Raw genomic sequence first — 19,645 nt, 5'->3', positions numbered from 1 at the left:
TGTACATATACACAAACATTACATCAACATAATAAATATAACAATGTGATCACAAAAAAGGAAGTATATTTTGAGTAAATACTAGAATATTAAAGTATAGATATGTCATTTTTTGACTATTTTTGCCTTTTTATTTTTGCCTTTATATATGGCTGTGTAATGTGAAACTATTTATCGAACAGTATCATGAATATTGTGTAAGAAGATAATAAAACTGATAATATCACAGCTGTAGCTATCCTTCACAAAGCTACTTAAATATTTAGAAATGACCATAGGAATGTTACTGTATTGTAAATTGTTATTGTTGAATTTTTTTTTTTAATGAACACATTATTTAAATGAATAGTGAATGACATGAAAATATATTTGCAATCAAAATTATTCATCCCCCATTGCAAATCAGGTTTATTGTCAGACTTTCAGCTGTTTGCAATGAACAGATCAAACAAAAGCAATTGAAATAGTTCAACACAGTGAATGCTTCAAATTTCCCCAAATTCAACTGAAAATGCAACTTATAATGACTTCTCCAGTCTCAAAATTATTCAACCTTTGAATTGAATCCCTCACAACAGTACAAATACGCACAACCGGTGTTGTCTCAAGCACACCTGATGCAACTAATCAAAGTCTTCATTGGTTGCTCCAGATGTGCTTGAGCTGGAACACATGAAATACCTGAACTGGCTAGGGGTTTGCTGAGTGTACACTACATGGACGGGGCAGAAAAAGTAAGCTACCAATGGCTGCAACCAGATTTCTGAGAAGGTAGGTTGTGAAAACTGCAAAAGTACAAAAGATCTGCAACAAGACTTGGTGGCAACAGGCACTGAGGTTTCACTGAGCACAGTATGGCACGTACTAAATGCAGAAGGTTTCCATGCCAGAACTCCAAGACATACACCACTACTGTCACAAAAGCACAAGAAAAGTTGGGTCAAAATCATATGAATAAGCCAAAGAAGTTTTGGGATTCTGTTCTGTGGCGAGATTTGTGACTTTTTGGCATGATGGATCAGCAATATGTCTGGAGGAAGAAGAATGAAGAAAGAACACTCTGTCCACAGTCAAGCATGGTGGTGACTCAGTGATGCTCTGTGGCTGCTTTGCATCCTCTGGCACTAGAAACCTGCAGCATGTGGAAGGCAAGATGGATTCACTGAAGTATCAGGAAATCCTAGGAGAAAACATCATGCTGTCTGTGAGGAAGCTGAAGCTTGGGCGTCATTGGACTTTCCAACAGGAAAATGATCCCAAGCATACCTCAAATTCCACCAAGGCTTGGTCGCAGAAGAATTCCTGGAAGATTCTACAGGGCCCTCACAGTCACCTGACTTGAACCCCATAGAAAATCGCTGGTGGGATTTGAAGAAGGCAGTTGCAGCACATAAACCCAAGAATATTACTGAACTGAAAGCCGTTGCTCATGAGGAATGGGTTAAGATTCCTCAGGAATGCTGCCAGAAGCTCTGCGTCTCGTTTGCAGCAGGTCATAACAGCAAAAAGGTGCTCTACTTAGTACCAAAGGTGATTGCCATGAAGGGAATCCCCGCAATGTGTCTATGCGATCGCTCCGGTAACTGGACTGTCTTATCTGTTGTTTGTTTGTAAACCCAAGATAATTCCTATGTAAAAGTGAATATATATATATATATATATATATATATATATATATATATATATATATATATATATATATATATATATAATGTTATATAATGAATATTGATGATTGGGTATATCTCTTATGATACTGAAGATTATGTTATTATATATATTCTTGTTTATGAAAAGTTATTGTTTTAATACTTACTTCTGGAAGAACATAGAGGAGTCCTTGTGGGTGGAGCTTCCGGGTTAAAAGCCAGGCCTGTTCATTTGTTTAGGGTGGGTTGTAGTTTGAGGTTTGTGGTTGCAGTGTGAGTATTTTGTGTGCATTTATCTTTCTGTGGAAGGAGTTAACAGCCAAGTGCTGTAGTCTATACATTTTTGTGTACTTTCCTCCATTTTCCCTATTTTGTCTATTTTTTTTTTTTGGGGGGGGGGGGGGGGGGGCTTCACGTGGATGTACATACTTTTCTGCACATTTGGCGGATTGTAAATAGACTGTAAATAGGTGCACTGTCAATAAAACACCATTGCACAAAAGTGCTATTGTGGCCTTGCCATCAATTTTCTTGTGCGGGACCATTTTTTCATCACGCCTCGTCACAGGGTTAAATAATTTTGAGACTGGAGAAGTCATTATAAGTTGCATTTTCAGTTGAATTTGGGGAAAACACTTGAAGGATTCGTTGTGTTGATCTATTTCAATTGCTTTTTTTTATTTGTTCCTTGCAAACAAAGGAAAGTCTGTAACTCTTGACAAGAAACCTTTGTAAGCATGTACAATGGGGGATGAATAATTTTTATATTAACTGTCTTCAGCATATATTAATAACAAGAAAAGAAAATGAGCAAAAAAGAGTTTAAATGCATTATACCTTATAGAAAAGCAGGATGAAGTTGATGGCAAATGCCACAAACAGAGCCAGGAATCGCAGGTTGTAGAAGTTTCGAGCCAGGTAATTCTGTAAACAATATTTGTGTTAAATTGCAGTTTTTCAAAGAATTGTACAAGTTTAATATAGTTAATTAAACACAACCATTTTAACAAGTCACAAAAACAACTCACAAAGTTATTATTATTAAGTGTACAACATACTTTATGCCTACTGGTTGCTACTGAACCTATCTGTCTTTTTTCTATAAATTGAATCAAATGAATTATTACAACTTTGCGAGGGTGAGACCATTTTGATCTGGAAAAGATTTTTGTTATAAACTGCTAATGAAATAATACTAAAGTGGCTTACTAGAATCTTGGTTTGATAGATGTCCAGGCCAGCAAAAAAGCTGGCCATAATGGCTTCTGGTTGTTCTTTCTTCTGCCCACACCTCCTCTTGGGTAGCTTCTTCTCTTCCTGTGATGGAGGTTCTATGAGTAACTCTTTAGCCTTGTCTTGGTCATTCTTCTCCCCATCCTCTGTACTATTAAAATGAAACACATAGACTTAAAAAAGTTAACACAGACACAACCTCATTTTTATTTTTGCAAAACAGGATAGCTTCACACTGTCCCAAGAAGACTATACAAATGTAAAAGAATAAGTCAGTAAGTAAGAGCATTAGTGGTCGATAAACACAGTGATACCGCAGATGGTACTACTAGCTTATTAGAAAGCCATAAATGTTGGTAAAAAATAAACCCTCACTCCCAAAAAACAAAAACAAACAGAAAACACAGGTCACCTGCATTCACCTGACAAAAATTTAACCTACTTTCAGAAGTAATTTTGTCCACTCACTCTGCTTTCTCTGATTCTGCATTTGATTCATTCTCGACTGACTTACTTGCAGCTTCCTGCAGAGAGAGAGAATACAGTAATTTATATGTTTCCTTCCATGGTTCTTCCATGGATCCATGTTTCTATATGTTAGGGTTGCACAGTATACTGGTAGTATGGTAGTATCGGGATAATAAAGCTTCAAAATACTGCAGATGCCACTGTATTTTTTAAACGATAGTATTGTCAATACTGAAGTACCGTACTTCTTAGTACTCTGAGGACAATTTCAGTGATTTCATTGCTCTAGGGAACAACCGTTGAAATATGTAGCACATTGAATTAGTTCTTTGCCAACTGTATGATTGTTCTTGAGGTTTTCCAATAGCCAGTTATTCATTCTCATTAATAAGGTATTCAGAGGAAAATTTGGTTTGTCTGTTTTCAATTATATCATGTACTTCTGTAAATTTAGATTTGATTTATGAATTAACAATAATGTGTTTTATTGTGATACTACTTGGTATCGTGATAATTCAACTAGTATAGTATTGTGAGATATGTATATATGTATTGTGACAAGCCTACTATATAAACTCAGCAAAAAAAAGAAATGTCCCTTTTTCAGGAGACTGTATTTTAAAGATAATTTTGTAAAATCCAAATACGCTTTACAGATCTTAATTGGAAAGGGTTTAAACAATGTTTTTCATGCTCATTCAATGAATCATAAACAATTATTGCACATGCACCTGTGGAACAGTCCTTAAGATACTAACAGTTTACAGGCCATAGGCAATTAAGGTCATAGTTACAATAACTTACAACACTAAAGAGACCTTTCTACTAACTGAAAAACATCAGAAGAAAGATGCCTAGGGTTCCTGCTCACCTGCGTGAACATGCCATAGGCCTGCTGCAGGGAGGCATGAGGACTGCAGATGTGACCAGAGCAATAAACTGCAATGTCTGTAATGTAAGACGGCTAAGACAGTGCTACAGGGAGACAGGAAGAACAGCTGATCGTCCTTGCAGTGGAAAATTACATGTAGAAATGTGTCCCCCCAGACGTGATCGAATACTTGCAAATGCCTTAGTGGAAGAATGGGGTAACATCTTTCAGCAAGAACTGACAAACCTGGTGCAGTCCATGAGGGTGAGATGCGCTGTAGTACTTAAAGCCGCTGGTGGCCACACCAGATACTGAATGTTACTTTTGATATTTACCCTTTGTTGATGGACTCATTATTCCAGTTCTGTTCATCAAATGTTTTTGACGCTTGTTCAGTTTATGTCTCAGTTGTTGAATGTTTTTATGTAAAAACAAATGTTTACAAATGTTAAGAATTTTGCTGGAAATAAAGGCAGTTGAATGTGAGTGGATGTTTCTTTTTTTGCTGAGTTTATGTATGTATGCATATACATATATACACACACATTAATACATATATATATATATATATATATATATATATATATATATATATATATATATATATATATATATATATATATATATATAATATTGTAAAAATATTGGTATATTATTATATAATATAATATAGTTATGTTACACTTGTTTTCATGTTATATAGTTGTGTAGTAAGAGCTCTGAGCCTTTTTCACCTGAGCCTTTTTCTGCTGCACAGCAGAAACTAAAGATGGGGAATCAACTCCAACCACTTCAGACACATCACCCAGACCAGGCTCGGTTCCATGCTTTCCTCCCTCCTTCTTGGGCTGTATACTTAGCAGCTCCGACATGAGGTCTATTTCTGTTTTGTCTCCTTGTGCCATCTGGTTTATCTCAGCAACCAAAGAAGCCTCACTAACCTCTAGTTTTTCAGACTCCAGCACATCACCATGGATGCCAAACTGTGTGGGGTCCGGCATGTTGCCAAGGATGTCTGTCACCTTCATATTCTTGGCACCTTCGACCAAGCCACCACCAAACAGACTTGACCACAGGATATGGAAGAAGCACCACACCAGGTTGTAGAGGAAGTGGAGGAGGCCAGTGAAGATAATCCAGAAAAAGAAGAAGAACCCAGAAATCATCTCCCTCAGGCTCATCTTCCTGAGCTTCTTGTATCGTTTCCTCAGGCTCTTTAGGGTGAGCAGTCTGCCAAGGCTACAGAGGTTCTTCTTCATTGATACACATGCCATGGTGAAAGCTGAGGAAGATTCCAGTGTATTCTCCTCCTCTTCCATCTCCAGGTCCTTGGATACCTTCTGTAATTCAATCTCATCTTCTTCTCCCCTTTCCACAGCATCAGGCTCTGATATTAGTGAGGCCAGCTGCATCTCAAAAATGGTGTCCTCACAGAAATTTACAAACAACTCCATCTTCTCAGATTCTCCACCCTCATTGACTACATCAAAGATAAACTGTCTCTTAGATTCCTTAACTTGTGGTTTCTCCCACTGGGTTCTACTGGACTCGCTGATTTCAAAATAGACCCTTTCGATTCTCTTGGCACCACCCATGATCTCAATACGTCCCAGGAATGGCTCAAAGTAATTAAGGACACTCTCGGCCAGGCTCAGGAAGGTAGCCAGACGGGAGTCATGGGGCATGTGTTCTGACAGATTTGTAAGCAGTACTGCGACATTGAAACCAATGTCCTTGGCAGGTTCATGGAAGCGTTTTACAAATTCCACATAGTTGAACATGTCATTTTCATCTGCCTCAACACAAGAAAGCAAGAACTCGATTTCAGACTGAGAGTACTGCTTCTGATTTTCCATTGATTTCTGGAACTCTCTCTTGGAGATGACTCCTTTGGCATCAGAGTCATGCTCTTTGAAATTGTCAGATGTGGTGAGGTCCTTTAGCTTGAGGAACATATCAAAAAATTTGAGGATCATTTCCACATTGTTGGAGGACTCCACCAAGGTGTCCACCATCTGTTTACCGATGGTGCCATTTACAACATTACCTGGAAATACACAGAAATCTAATATTAGTATTTATTTTCCCTATCACATAGTGCAACAGGATGCCTGACCACAATTGTTTTGTTTTTTTTTTTCCTTTTTAGGGGACATGGTTCTTTTGAAACATGCTGGTGTGAATGAATAACACTCACATAGTGTAAAACACATACTACAATGCTCAGCATTTACCTTGCTACATACATTGCTTGTGTGCTAACGATATACAATTATATTAGAAAATGACCATTATCTAATATAATGGTCATTTCTCTCTTTATTATCTCTTTATTACTACTTGGGTTGTTGCTGCTTTACTCTTTACCAGGACAGACAAGAAATTCATAAGAAACTGATCTACAAATCTCACTTGAATGTATAAAACTACAAAAAGTAGAGATTGTTTACTATTATTGGATTTAATATAAAAACCTTCTAGAAGGGACAGCATCATGACTATCATGTCCTTCTGTAGATCCATCAGTTCTTTCAGCAACTTAATCTGGCTGGAGTCCTAAAGAAAGAAGGAAAACAGACAGAAAATACTTAGGGACATTTTTTTTTCTCTGGTCAATGTCTCCTCGTCTCCTGGAGTAACAAGGCAGACAGACTTTCAAAGGTGTTGTGGAGATTAATATTTTTTCCAGCCTCCCAAAGCTGTCCTCAAGGCTATAGTGTTATCCATCAACAGAGCAGCTAATATCATTGTTTTGCATCATGAGCAGATGGCGCTGAAGCATGAATTAATTCTGGACTGCTACTTTAGTGTGCTCACAGTGGGCTATACATCTGAGAAAGTGCTCTGATTGTGTAAAACCACCTGGCCTGTTTGTCCTAACTTTCTACTTGTTCCATAAAATTCATAAAAACCATAAAAGACATCTTGGTAAATCTCAGAATCTGAAATCATAACCGCTTGCAACCTACTGAACTAGAAACATGTAAATGGCTATTTGTTATCAGCATGTTTTACTTATATGACAAATAGTGTAATAGTGGGACAATGAATTTTGTTTGTATTGCTGGGTCAGGAGAGACATCTGCTGGTGGTTACTATCAGAGTCATGAAAGAAATCTAACCTAAATCTAATTTATAAAACTAACATGAAGGTCATCCTAAAAAACCTAGATCTGATTATGTGTGATTTTCCTAACACAGTTCTGGATATTATTATAAAAGCCACAAACACTGACTTTCATTCAACAGTTGGCATTCCTAGGTTTAAATTGACTTGCCTGTGAGAGCTTCATCTGCATGTTAGCAAAAACATGCAAAAAGCCAACAACTGCATCCCATAACCTGCTGTGGGCTAAGCTTTGTTGGTTTCCTATACATGGACCCTGAGAAGAAAGAGTAGCAGGAAGTTGAAAGTTATTAGTATTAAAATAATATGAATATGAGAGCATTTTTTATGGTTCATGTATGAAGCTCACTGGCTCGCCCTGTATACAGTTGCAATCAAAATTATTCAACCCCCATTGCAAATCAGGTTTATTGTCAAGATTTACAGACTTTCAGCTGTTTGCAATGAACAAATCAAACAAAAGCAATTGAAATAGTTCAAAATGAATGCTTCAAGCGGTTTGCCCAAATTCAACTGAAAATGCAACTTATAATGACTTCTCCAGTCCCAAAATTATTAAACCCCTTCATGGCAAGCATCTTAAGTACTTAGCAGAGCACCCTTTTGTTGTTATGACCTGCTGTAAACGAGATATATAGCCAGACACCAGCTTCTGGCAACATTCCTGAGGAATCTTAGTCCATTCCTCATGAGCAGTGGCCTCCAGTTCAGTAATATTTTTGGGTTTGCTTGCTGCACCTGCCTTCTTCAAATCCCACCAGAGATTTTCTATGGGGTTCAAGTCAGGAGACTGTGATGGTCCTGTAGAATCTTCCAGGACTTCTTCTGCAACCAAGCCTTGGTGGAATTTGAGGTATACTTGGGGTCATTGTCCCCTTGGAAGGTCCAATGACGCCCAAGCTTCAGCTTCCTCACAGACGGCATGATGTTTTCTCCTAGGATTTCCGGACCTTGCCTTCCACAGGCTGCAGGATTCCAGTGCCAGACAATTCAAAGCAACCCCAGAGCATCACTGAGCCTCCACCATGCTTGACTATGGACATGCACCTTACTGTGCTCACTGAAACCTCAATGCCTGTTGCCACCAGGTCTTGCTGCAGGTCTTTTGCAGTCACTAGAGGGTTTTTCACAACCTGCCTTCTCAGAAATCTGGTTGCAGCCATTGATAGCTTCCTTTTTCTGCCTCGTCCAGGTATTTCATATATTTTTTGCCACTAGCCAGTTCAGGTATTTAATTTGTTCCAGCTCAAGCACACCTGGTGCAACTAGTGAAGCCCTCAATTAGTTGCATCAGGTGTATTTGAGACAACACCTGTTTTGCATATTTGTGCTGTTGTGAGGGATTCTATTCAGGGGATTGAATAATTTTGAAACTGGAGAAATCATTATTTGACCAATCGTTATCAGTTCGTAGATATAAATGGCGACTTCACCAAGCATACCGAGGTTAAATTTGGTGTTCCACAAGGTTCTGCTTTAAACCCACTGCTTTTTTCCCTAGATATGCTACATCTAGGTCAAATTATTCGTAAACATGGAATTAGCTTCTACAGTTATGCTAATGACACACAGCTGTATGTTTCAGCAAAGCCAGACAACACACAGCAGCTTAATAAAGTTGAGGAATGTGTAAAGGACATTAGACACTGGATGCTTTTTAACTTCCTTTTACTTACTTCGGACAAGACAGAGGTACTTGTACTAGGACCACGTGTAGCTAGAAGTAAGCTTTCTTATTACATAGTTACTCTGGGTGGTCTTTCTGTGTTGTCATGTGCAGCAGTAAAAGACCTTGGTGTGATTATTGACTCCAGTCTTTCATTTGACACTCATGTAGATAGTATTACTAGGATAGCCTTCTTTCATCTCAGAAATATTGCTAAGACAAGAAATATAATGTGACTACATGATGTATAAATATTAGTTCATGCTTTCGTCAACTCTAAGTTAGTTTATTGTAATGCCTTCCTGTCTGGATGTTCAAGTATGTACATAAACAAGCTCCAGTTAGTCCAGAATGCAGCTGCAAGAGTCCTAACTAGAACCAGAAAATATGACCACATCACCCCTATCATATCCACACTGCATTGGCTCCCAGTGAAATTTCGCACTGATTATAAAATATTACTATTAACCTATAAAGCACTAAACGGTCACAGTGCTTAAGCAAACTTTTGGTCTCTACGATCCACCATGACTACTTATATTAAAAAGTGCAGGCTATTTGTTGGTACCTCGAATAGTGAAGGCTACAGCAGGGGGAAGAGCTTTCACGTACAAAGCCCCACAGTTATGAAACAGCCTTCCAATTAGAGTTTGGGACTCACACACAGTTTCTGTGTTTAAGTCAGGGCTGAAAACATATTTGTTTACTCAAGCTTACCATGAATAGACTTTCTTTTATGCAAAGTACACAGTCTTATCCATCACAGGATAGTAAGCATACCTAATGATCTCTCCCTCTCTTTATCTCCCTCTCCCTTTCTCCTTCTGTCGAGCCAGCACACATGATTTTATTGAGATGCCAGTGATCCTGACTCGTTATGCACTCAAGGCCTGCCTGATCCATCCTGATGCTCTACCTCTGGATGGAGCGCTCATCAACTGGAGGCTACAGCCTAGAGATTGCTTAGGATGATACCGCTTGAAGTACCATGAAATGGCTTTGGACCTCAATTCCACATGGACATTCTGGCTGTGGTTGCTGGGACTATGGTTGCTACTGTGGTCTTGCAATTACCACATACAATTTTGCACTCAGGTCTCCTTTAGTGAACAGTGGACTAGTTCAACAAAGATTTCATGTAAAAACCATAATGAACTTTATTTTACTTTCACACTATCTGTTGTTACCCAGATGAGGATGGGTTGCCTTCTGAGTCTGGCTACTCTCAAGGTTTCTTCCTCATATAATCTTAGGGAGTTTTTCCTTGCCATCATCGCCACTGCCTTGCTCAATAGGATAATTTCACACACTTAAAATCTGTATCGTTTACATGTTTCTGTAAACCTGCTTTGAGACAATGTCCACTATAAAAAGCGCTATACAAATCAAATTGAATTGAAATGAATTGAAAAATTGAAGTGAAGTTGCATGTTCACTTGAATTTGGAGAAACCACTTGAAGCATTCCTTGTGTTGAACTATTTCAATTGATTTTGTTTGATTTGTTCAGTGCAAACAGCTGAAAGCCTGTAAACCTGATTTGCAATGGGTGTTGAATAATTTTTATTGCAACAATGGAAAAAGATCAGATGTAATTTTCATCACACTGACTTGGTAGTAGGTGTTTTTTTTTAGGTGTTTTGTTTGGATTTTTAATCATTGTGTATTCTTACTAGACATTTTAGACACTCCATGGTGTCTAACTGTAGGTATAGTTAGGGACTATACTCAGCTGAAAATATGCTGAAAGTGTTCCCCTATCTGGTCAGTGGTGATCCTATAGTGGTTCCTATTTATTGATGGATCGAATAGATGAAGGGTGACAAACTGTGCATAGCAACAGATCGACTATAGTTAGTAACTGTACAAACTGCTGTGGCATAATAGCAATAAAATACTACAGGACAAGAGATTATTGGATACCTATTCAATAATCTCTTGGAGAGGCAGGTAGAAACAGCAATAATCGCAGGATGATATCTGTATCATATTTCTGTAAGTGTAAATGGCAAAGAAAAAAAAGTTACCTGTATATATTCAGTGAGGGAGTTAAAAATCTGCTTGGCCACAGCTAATGCTTTAGAGAAATTACGCTGACCAGCCTCATCCATTATATCTTTCCCTGAGTAATACCAGTAAAAATCGCTGATGGACTCCTATAAGGACAATGAGAAGTCTAAGTCATTAGTATATGTGGATGTGTATCTGTATACAACAAGGTCTACTTTACCTGGAGTCTAAGAAGATAGTCCACTGTGCTTATTATTATATTAACTGTAGTTGTATTTCCAGTCTGAGTCCTCAAAAAGTTCTGGAAGTCTGAAAGAAATTGGTTAGTTGCACATAGGCACGACTGCTACCAAAATGCTTTGCAGTTTATCATTCAATCAGATATGCTGTATGGAGCAAAGCAATGGTAATATATTCGATAAATATGGTTTGACAAGCTTGATATTGGTGTGCCCAGTGAGAAAATTATTTAGAAATTTTCTTTACACAATGCTCATTAGGCATCATTTATCAAACTGGATACAAACAAATTTAGCTGTAAATCATTCGAAATGTGGTATTCAAAACCACCTGATTTGTGTAAATTTACCTAGAAAGAGACTAACTAATATGAACCTTGATTTGCTGCAAATTGTATAATTGTGCCTGTAATATTATGCTGTGTGTATATATAGATTACACTGTCAAGTTTAAATAACTTGTGTATTAATTATACACATGGATTTAATGAGATTTTGACTTTAAAAAAAAAAAAAAGCAATCTCCATAAATTCAGACAAATAAGACTGGCTATTCAATTTTGACAAAAGAAGTCTGTGTGTATGGCAACTCAAGGACTGCAGTGGCTGAGCTGAATTATGAGAAGTTTTAGTTCAGCACTCTTTTGTCATTTATTCATCATTTTGCTTTCTGTGAGCTTTGTCTTTTATTAATATTTGTTGCCTTCACTAAATGCAAATCATCTGGGCTGTGATTGTGCCTGGTAGTTTAGAGATGACTGGCATTCATCAACACATGCATGTGTATATGAGGAAAATCTGCATTAACAAAACTTTTGTAAATCTGACATCAAAATTTTAGTTGGTTTGGCATGCAGAAACATTTATACACAACCTTACTAAAAGATTGATAAATAAAGGTCAATGTTAGTCATTAAATATGAAGACATACCATTGTTGTGACCCTCACAGAGGAGTTGCAGAAACCTAAACAGATCTTTAGTGAACTCGTCATTCTGAAGAACCTTGGAACCTTTATGGACAGGAAAAATGAAAAACTAGTTTCTTTGGGCTGGAGATAGGAAAGGGGTGCTTATATAACACAGTCAGACAAGATACTACACACATTTTCTGACAAAGCTCTAGCCTGCAGGCTCCTACACTAGCTTTATTCTGTAAGAGTAAGCAATGTTTTGAGCCACATCACTATACATATATATAGTTCACTAAATTCATTAATATGATGAAAACTACACTACAAATCTTTGTTAATGTCCTGTGAGACAAAGAGGCAATGCTGAAATGTTTGATGCTTATTACTACTTAGTGATTATTTAGTAATGTTAATGCACTGAAGTAAAATCAAATCCCAGACAAGATGAGAGGTATTAGGGAAAAGTAGAGAAAGAGACAGATAAAAACAGACAGAAGGAGTTAATCAGCAGGAAATCTATGTATTATCAGTTTTATTTTCTTGGTTAAATGAGATGCATGCAAGTTGTCCTGCAGACCAGAGCAATCAATTACTAAATTCTGAACAAACAGACACAGACAAATAGGTAGAAAAGACAGGGATAGAGAGAGCAGTGATGCCGAATGAGGAGAATCTAAACCATGTATTTACCCCGCTCCCTCACGTTGACTGCAACCGATGACATTAAAAAACATGGCAAGAAAGAAAGAAACAAAGAAAGAAACAAACAGGCAAAAAGGCAGACATAAGCAAAGGAGAAGACATTAAAATATCAATTAGAACGTGAGATACTGACATCCACTGACTGGACACTGACATATGATTAACAAGATCTGAACAACAATTTTTTTTTGGAGAGATATAAGACACATCAATGGGTTTATGTCACCATCACTTATGCCTGAATTGAAGTTGATCAAAAATGACAGAAAATATGTATGTCATGGAAAATAGTTCTTCTGTGATTAATGTAATTATTCACTCTAAACTTTAAGTTTGAATGAATAAAAATGAATGAGCTCTCTAAATCTGCATTGTCTGCATTAAACAGCCATTGATAATGGTCATGAAGTCAAATAAACTTGTGATTTTGAGGTAGTACTGCACCATCTGGCTCCAATTCTCATCAAACAGTTTTTTCCCCCCTGAGAATGCAATAAAATCACATTTATTCATTTCCTGGATGTCAAATGGTGAAGTATTTGTTTAAACGAATTAAAGAGTTTGTCTGCACTATGAACTATCTTCACAGTTTTGGCTCTGCTTCATAACTGTCTATTATCATGTGTGATCCATGATATGAGAATGAATGTATAATGCTTTTTAAATAGGCAACAACCCACTATATTAGCCTTTAATATGCCATTGTTCTAATTATTTTGGTGATGAAAAGAAATAAAAGCAGATCAGACTAATTCAGAGTGAGAGTGTGTGTGTGTGTGTGTGTGTGTGTGTGTGTGTGTGTGTGTGTGTGTGTGTGTGTGTGTGTGCATGTAGCACTTACTTGATCCCTCCTCAGTCACCATACCCAATCCTTCAGCTTTGTTTTGTCTCTCAAATGCATTCAGGTCCAATACACTACAGACCAGAGACCAATCAATGCAGTAATAATTAGGATACACACATATATTTTTAAATTTCCTATGCATGCCAGGTTTCTTGTGACCTGGCTTTTTTCACATGCTTAATTTTAATGTTTGTCTTTCTGACTGTACTTTTATTTGTCTTTTATTTATTTATTTATTTAGAATTTAGACAAATTGGAATGTCTTGCCCTCAATGTGCCTGCATTGTAAATAAATGAAATAAAATATATTTTAAGGGTGTTTATATGATACAAGGGCTCATATTGTCACCCACAATTTTCATTAAAAGCAAGCCAAAATTTTTTTCATTAAAAGCAAGCCAAAAAAGCTTTATTTGCTCATCACCTGCATGACTGCATGAGTCCTGACAGACTCTTGAAGAAGCCAGCATCTCGCTTCTCCTTTAGATAATCCAGCATTTTCTGTGGAAAGATTTGATGAACTAATCAACCACAAAATAGAAAAAGTCTAATCATACATTTCTGACTTTTAATTATATTACCTGACTTTCATGATTAAAAAAAGCACAATTAACACAAGAGCTAAATAATTGCATGTCATTCAATGTATTACTAAGTGAATCTAGATGACATATTCTATTGTTGACCATGTCAAGCAATAAAAGTGTGTTACCTGCTGAACTAAAATATTGCCCCCATTTAGAATAGAGATACCAAGCTTAAGGGTGAACGTAACCATGGGACCCAGTCGACCTAAAAGATAAAAGAATTATAAGATATGTCCATTTTTTGATTCAGTAAACCAGCTTGGCGTTTGTGTTCATGTGTGTGTACCTCTGCTGGCACTGATCATCTGCAAAACCATCTCAGCAGCCCCACGGTCATGTAACCTGGCCTGCTGATACAATATTTTCTGCTTTTCCATCTCCTTTTCCTATCACACACCAAACATATATACATATGCAGATGCAGTATATACAGACTGGTGAAAAAACATAAAATGTGTCAGTAATGTGTCTGGAACTGTACTACACAGAAGGCACATTATTCTTCCAAAAGACATTTCCTCAGTTGCTGTTTTGAAGCTGGTGGTTTAGAGCACTGTTTAACATGTCAGTAGGTGTTAAACTGGGTAGAGATCTGGTTAGGGTGATAGCATCATTTACATAATTTTAATACTTAATAAAACATTTATGGAGAGCCTTAGGATAGTGGCATTATGATCCTGGAAGAGACCATTTGCATCAGGAGAGAAAGGACAGGATAAGGCGATCAGTACATATAACTTTGTGTTGATTTACATCCCTTTAAGAGGACAAGTGGACCCAAAACATGTCAGCAAATTTAACGCAAAGCATAACAGGGCCTATGTTTTTTTCCTTTTAGTTTGACACACATCTATGTATATGTTTCTCATGCACACATACAGTAACAATAGAAGAAGAAAAATGTCTGACACTTCAAACCTCAAAGGTTTTTTCTTTTCCTTCTTCATCCTCATTTTCATCTTCAGCACAACTCTGAGTACAGCAGAAACACAAGCAGAATTTGCATAGGGAGATAGTGTGGTAACTACAGCGTAACAGTGAAAATGCGTGTGTTCAAATTCACCATATTTGTACCTTTGCCATCATGTCTGTGTATGCTATATATAGCAAATCATCCTCTAGGGAACTGAAATATAAGATGAAAATGTAGTAAAATAATGAAAATACGAGAATGGAGCTTCAGACATTTTTCAATGCAGAGATAAAACATCTGAATAATGAGCATGACATGGGATTTGCACACTACGTATCTCTATGTATATTTACAGAAAGAATGTGCCCATCATTGTTGAGAAAGCACTGTCAGTGTGTGTACAAACATTTGTCTTACCTTTTTTCTGTCAGAGCATTATGACTAAAGTGCAGAATGAGCTGATGAAGAGGGTCGTGTTGTATTTCATCTAATTCCTCTTCCTCCTCCTCTAATTTCCGCTGTGTCCTCTACACAAAAACAGACCACTGAGCATTTATGTTAACAGTTACTCACATTACATAGGTAGAAACTACTTAGAGTCAGTAATGTAATTATTACTGTGTAGCAGGGTATATTGAGCTCTTGGGAAATCGTATTAAGAAACCTTATTTGATACCTGAAGTAAAAACTACAGCAAACACACACAACACACATATTCAGCAGAGAGTATTAGCACAATGGACCATTACAGGGATGCTCTGTACAAACTAACACAAATGCAAATGACATGCATCAACGCAATGAATGAATCAAATTCACAAAGGAAACAGTTCAACCTACATACATGCATTCCGCTAACACATTTCATTTGGTCTATTATTCGGTATGAAATGAAATTCTCTTAAAACAATCAACAGCACTGTAATTCTGCTTCAGAAAATTTCCAAAGGCTTCTTGAACTCTTGGGAAATTTTTGCCATTAAAGTTAAGCATTTAATTTAAACTACCGCCTACTGGATGGAACTACCACACATACTGGAGAGAGCAGAGACACAACATTATGACAAGCACTGACATTCATATACATGAGATGTCATGCAGGCTTTAGGCAATTGTTGTGGGCAGAGAATTTGCAGAATACCGAAACTGAAAGAAAAATAGAAAAAGAAAGAAAAACAGATAAGGCCTTAGCTGAATGCCCCATTCGTTTCGTATCTATATACAGTATCTGTCTTTTTGTCTGTGCAATCAAAATGCTTACTGAAATCATTCATTTAGATCAGCTTAGTTCTGGTAGGTGCATATTGTGCTTGGAATTACTCTTCAACCCAGGTAAACTGGATAAGGACTAGACTACTATAATCTATAAATCAAACACATATAATGGGTTATACAATATGCTGTGTGGTAAACACACACTGTATGATTATAATGATGACTTTGGTGTGAATTCTGCGTTTCATTTAGGAGGCAGCTGTTTAGTAAATGTCATTGCAGTATTTTCAAGCTTGAAAATATCAGGATTATATAGTACATATATATTATGTAGTACATGTAATATATATATATATATATATATATATATATATATATATATATATATATATATATATATATATATATATATATATATATATATATATATATATATATATATATATATATATATATATATAGTATCTCACAAAAGTGAGTACACCCCTCACATTTTTGTAAATATTTGATTACATCTTTTAATGTGACAACACTGAAGAAATGACACTTCGCTACAATGTAAAGTAGTGAGTGTACAGCTTGTATAACAGTGTAAATTTGCTGTCCCCTCAAAATAACTCACACAGCCATTAATGTCTAAACCGCTAGCAACAAACATGAGTATACCCCTGAGTGAAAATGTCCAAATTGGGCCCAATTAGCCATTTTCCCTCCCCGGTGTCATGTGACTTGTTAGAGTTACAAGGTCTCAGGTGTGAATGGGGAGCAGGTGTGTTAAATTTGGTGTCATCGCTCTCACACTCCCTCATACTGGTCACTGGAAATTCAACATGGCACCTCATGGCAAAGAACTCTGAGGATCTGAAAAAAAGAATTGTTCCTCTACATAAAGATGGCCTAGGCTATAAGAAGATTGCCAAGACCCTGACACTGAGCTGCAGTATGGTGGCCAAGACTATACAGCGGTTTAACAGGACAGGTTCCACTCAGAACAGGCCTCGCCTTGGTCGACCAAAGAAGTTGAGTGCACGTACTCAGCATCTTATCCAGAGGTTGTCTTTGGGAAATAGATGTATGAGTGCTGCCAGCATTGCTGCAGAGGTTGAATGGGTGGGGGGTCAGCCGGTCAGTGCTCAGACCATATGCCGCACACTGCATCAAATTGGTCTGCATGGCTGTCATCCTAGAAGGAAGCCTCTTCTAAAGATGATGGACAAGAAAGCCTGCAAACAGTTTGCAGAAGACAAGCAGACTAAGGACATGGATTACTGGAACCATGTCCTGTGGTCTGACGAGACCAAGATAAACTTATTTGGTTGTGGCAGCAACCAGGTGAGGAGTACAAAGACAAGTGTGTCTTGCCTACAGTCATGCATGGTGGTGGGAGTGTCATGGACTGGGGTTGCATGAGTGCTGCCGGCACTGGGGAGCTACAGTTCATTGAGGGAACCATGAATGCCGACATGTACTGTGACATACTAAAGCAGAGTGTGATCCCCTCCCTTCGGAGACTGGGCCGCAGGGCGGTATTCCAGCATGATAACGACCCCAAACACACCTCCAAGGCGACCACTGCCTTGCTAAAGAAGCTGAGGGTGAAGGTGATGAACTGGCCAAGCATGTCTCCAGACCTAAATCCTACTGAGCATCTGTGGGGCATCCTCAAACGGGAGGTGGAGGAGCACAGGGTCTCTAACATCCACCAGCTCTGTGATGCCGTCATGGAGGAGTGGAAGAGGACTCCAGTGGCAACCTGTGAAGCTCTGGTGAACTCCATGCCCACAAGGGTTAAGGCAGTGCTGGAAAATAATGGTGGCCACACAAAATATTGAAACTTTGGGCCCAATTTGGACATTTTCACTTAGGGGTGTACTCACTTTTGTTGCCAGCGGTTTAGACATTAATAGCTGTGTGTTGAGTTATTTTGAGGGGACAGCAAATGTACACTGTTATACAAGCTGTACACTCACTACTTTACATTGTAGCAAATTGTCATTTCTTAAGTGTTGTCACATGAAAAGATATAATGAAATATTTACAAAAATGTGAGGGGTGTACTCACTTTTGTGAGATACTGTATGTATATATATATATATATATATATATATATATATATATATATATATATATATATATATATATATATATATATATTAATAAAGCCCTTATGTTGTACTCTTTAGTTAATATATTTTTAAACAAAAATCCCAAGTGACCACAGCTTGATGAAAATTGTGATTATAGAGCACGTGGCTGGTTGCCAGCCAAGGTCTGCCCACAGAACCCAGAATTACCAATTAGTTGTCCTGAAAGGTACTTACTGCCAAATCCTGCACTAGCTTCTCCTCAAATGAGTACGTCTCTGTCTCTATCCATATTCTTTGGTAGCCAGTGAGGAACAGGTTAATAGAGCGATGCCTGAGGTGGGAGGATTAAAGATTAAGCAGGGTTACTGTTAATATTATGGTTACCATGGTTAGTAGGGCAAGTGAGACAGGAAGTTATGGCTGGCAAACAAAAAAGTGCTAGGGAGGAAAAGGTTAGTTTATACACAAGAAGCAGGAAGCCTAACTGGTCATACTGCTTACATGTGAAAGAATATAATGACATTGTGACACTTTCATATTGAAGCGTGAATTTTATATGGCGTATTACAGTAAATTTGGTAATTCCACTCAAATAACGTAAGCTATAGCCATTCTACATTAAACCATAAAATTGTTTTGATAATAGTTGAGATTAGAAATATGATTACAATTTATCTATTATATCCAGTGCTGTTTTATAAGCTGGCAGCCAATATATTGTTAAATTTAGAAATTTGCAGTGATAATTTTTTAATCATGACTTGGAAACTAACACATCATTAACATTTCCCGACTGCTATTAGTATCATATTAGGCTAAACTGTATTTTTTGTTTTATTTTTTTTTAGGGACAACTCTAACATAAATCTAGGGGTAAATCACACTGTTGATGGTATAAATCTCAGTAAATTCACAGAGACATTCAGAGCTTATTCCCTAATAAAGAATGCAGAATATGTGGAAACAGTGCACAGCTAGTACAGCTTAGTATGTAATTGTCTATAAACGTTGTAATGCTTTTATAGCTCGGTGAGTTATCAGTAGCATTATCACATGACCAGTTGACCAGTGAGACTTACTACTGAACATCTGTTGCAGTCCAAACCATGTCTAGGAGATGAG

The 19,645-nt window shown here is 37.4% G+C and overlaps 1 protein-coding gene across 1 annotated transcript in view; it reads right to left on the bottom strand.

The window, feature by feature from the left end:
• LOC108270491 (ryanodine receptor 3) overlaps window positions 1–19,645 on the bottom strand; it is a 232,279-nt gene that overhangs the window by 10,815 nt on the left and 201,819 nt on the right. The window contains exons 74-91 of the mRNA XM_053682611.1: window positions 18,758–18,854; window positions 15,639–15,748; window positions 15,383–15,434; window positions 15,227–15,280; window positions 14,595–14,694; window positions 14,434–14,513; window positions 14,146–14,222; window positions 13,719–13,792; window positions 12,866–12,883; window positions 12,194–12,274; window positions 11,244–11,332; window positions 11,041–11,169; window positions 7,500–7,604; window positions 6,696–6,777; window positions 4,956–6,268; window positions 3,351–3,406; window positions 2,859–3,033; window positions 2,487–2,573 (exon numbers count right to left, since the gene is read on the bottom strand). Coding sequence (XP_053538586.1) covers window positions 2,487–2,573; window positions 2,859–3,033; window positions 3,351–3,406; window positions 4,956–6,268; window positions 6,696–6,777; window positions 7,500–7,604; window positions 11,041–11,169; window positions 11,244–11,332; window positions 12,194–12,274; window positions 12,866–12,883; window positions 13,719–13,792; window positions 14,146–14,222; window positions 14,434–14,513; window positions 14,595–14,694; window positions 15,227–15,280; window positions 15,383–15,434; window positions 15,639–15,748; window positions 18,758–18,854 — 2,779 coding nt within the window. The remainder of the gene's footprint in view (window positions 1–2,486; window positions 2,574–2,858; window positions 3,034–3,350; window positions 3,407–4,955; window positions 6,269–6,695; window positions 6,778–7,499; window positions 7,605–11,040; window positions 11,170–11,243; window positions 11,333–12,193; window positions 12,275–12,865; window positions 12,884–13,718; window positions 13,793–14,145; window positions 14,223–14,433; window positions 14,514–14,594; window positions 14,695–15,226; window positions 15,281–15,382; window positions 15,435–15,638; window positions 15,749–18,757; window positions 18,855–19,645) is intronic.

The sequence above is a fragment of the Ictalurus punctatus genome, chromosome 9, assembly GCF_001660625.3.
Source record: "Ictalurus punctatus breed USDA103 chromosome 9, Coco_2.0, whole genome shotgun sequence".
NCBI classification, from domain to species: Eukaryota; Metazoa; Chordata; class Actinopteri; order Siluriformes; family Ictaluridae; genus Ictalurus; species Ictalurus punctatus.
The sequence above is the reverse complement of the archived record's forward strand: the minus strand, read 5'-3'. Positions and strand labels throughout refer to the sequence as shown.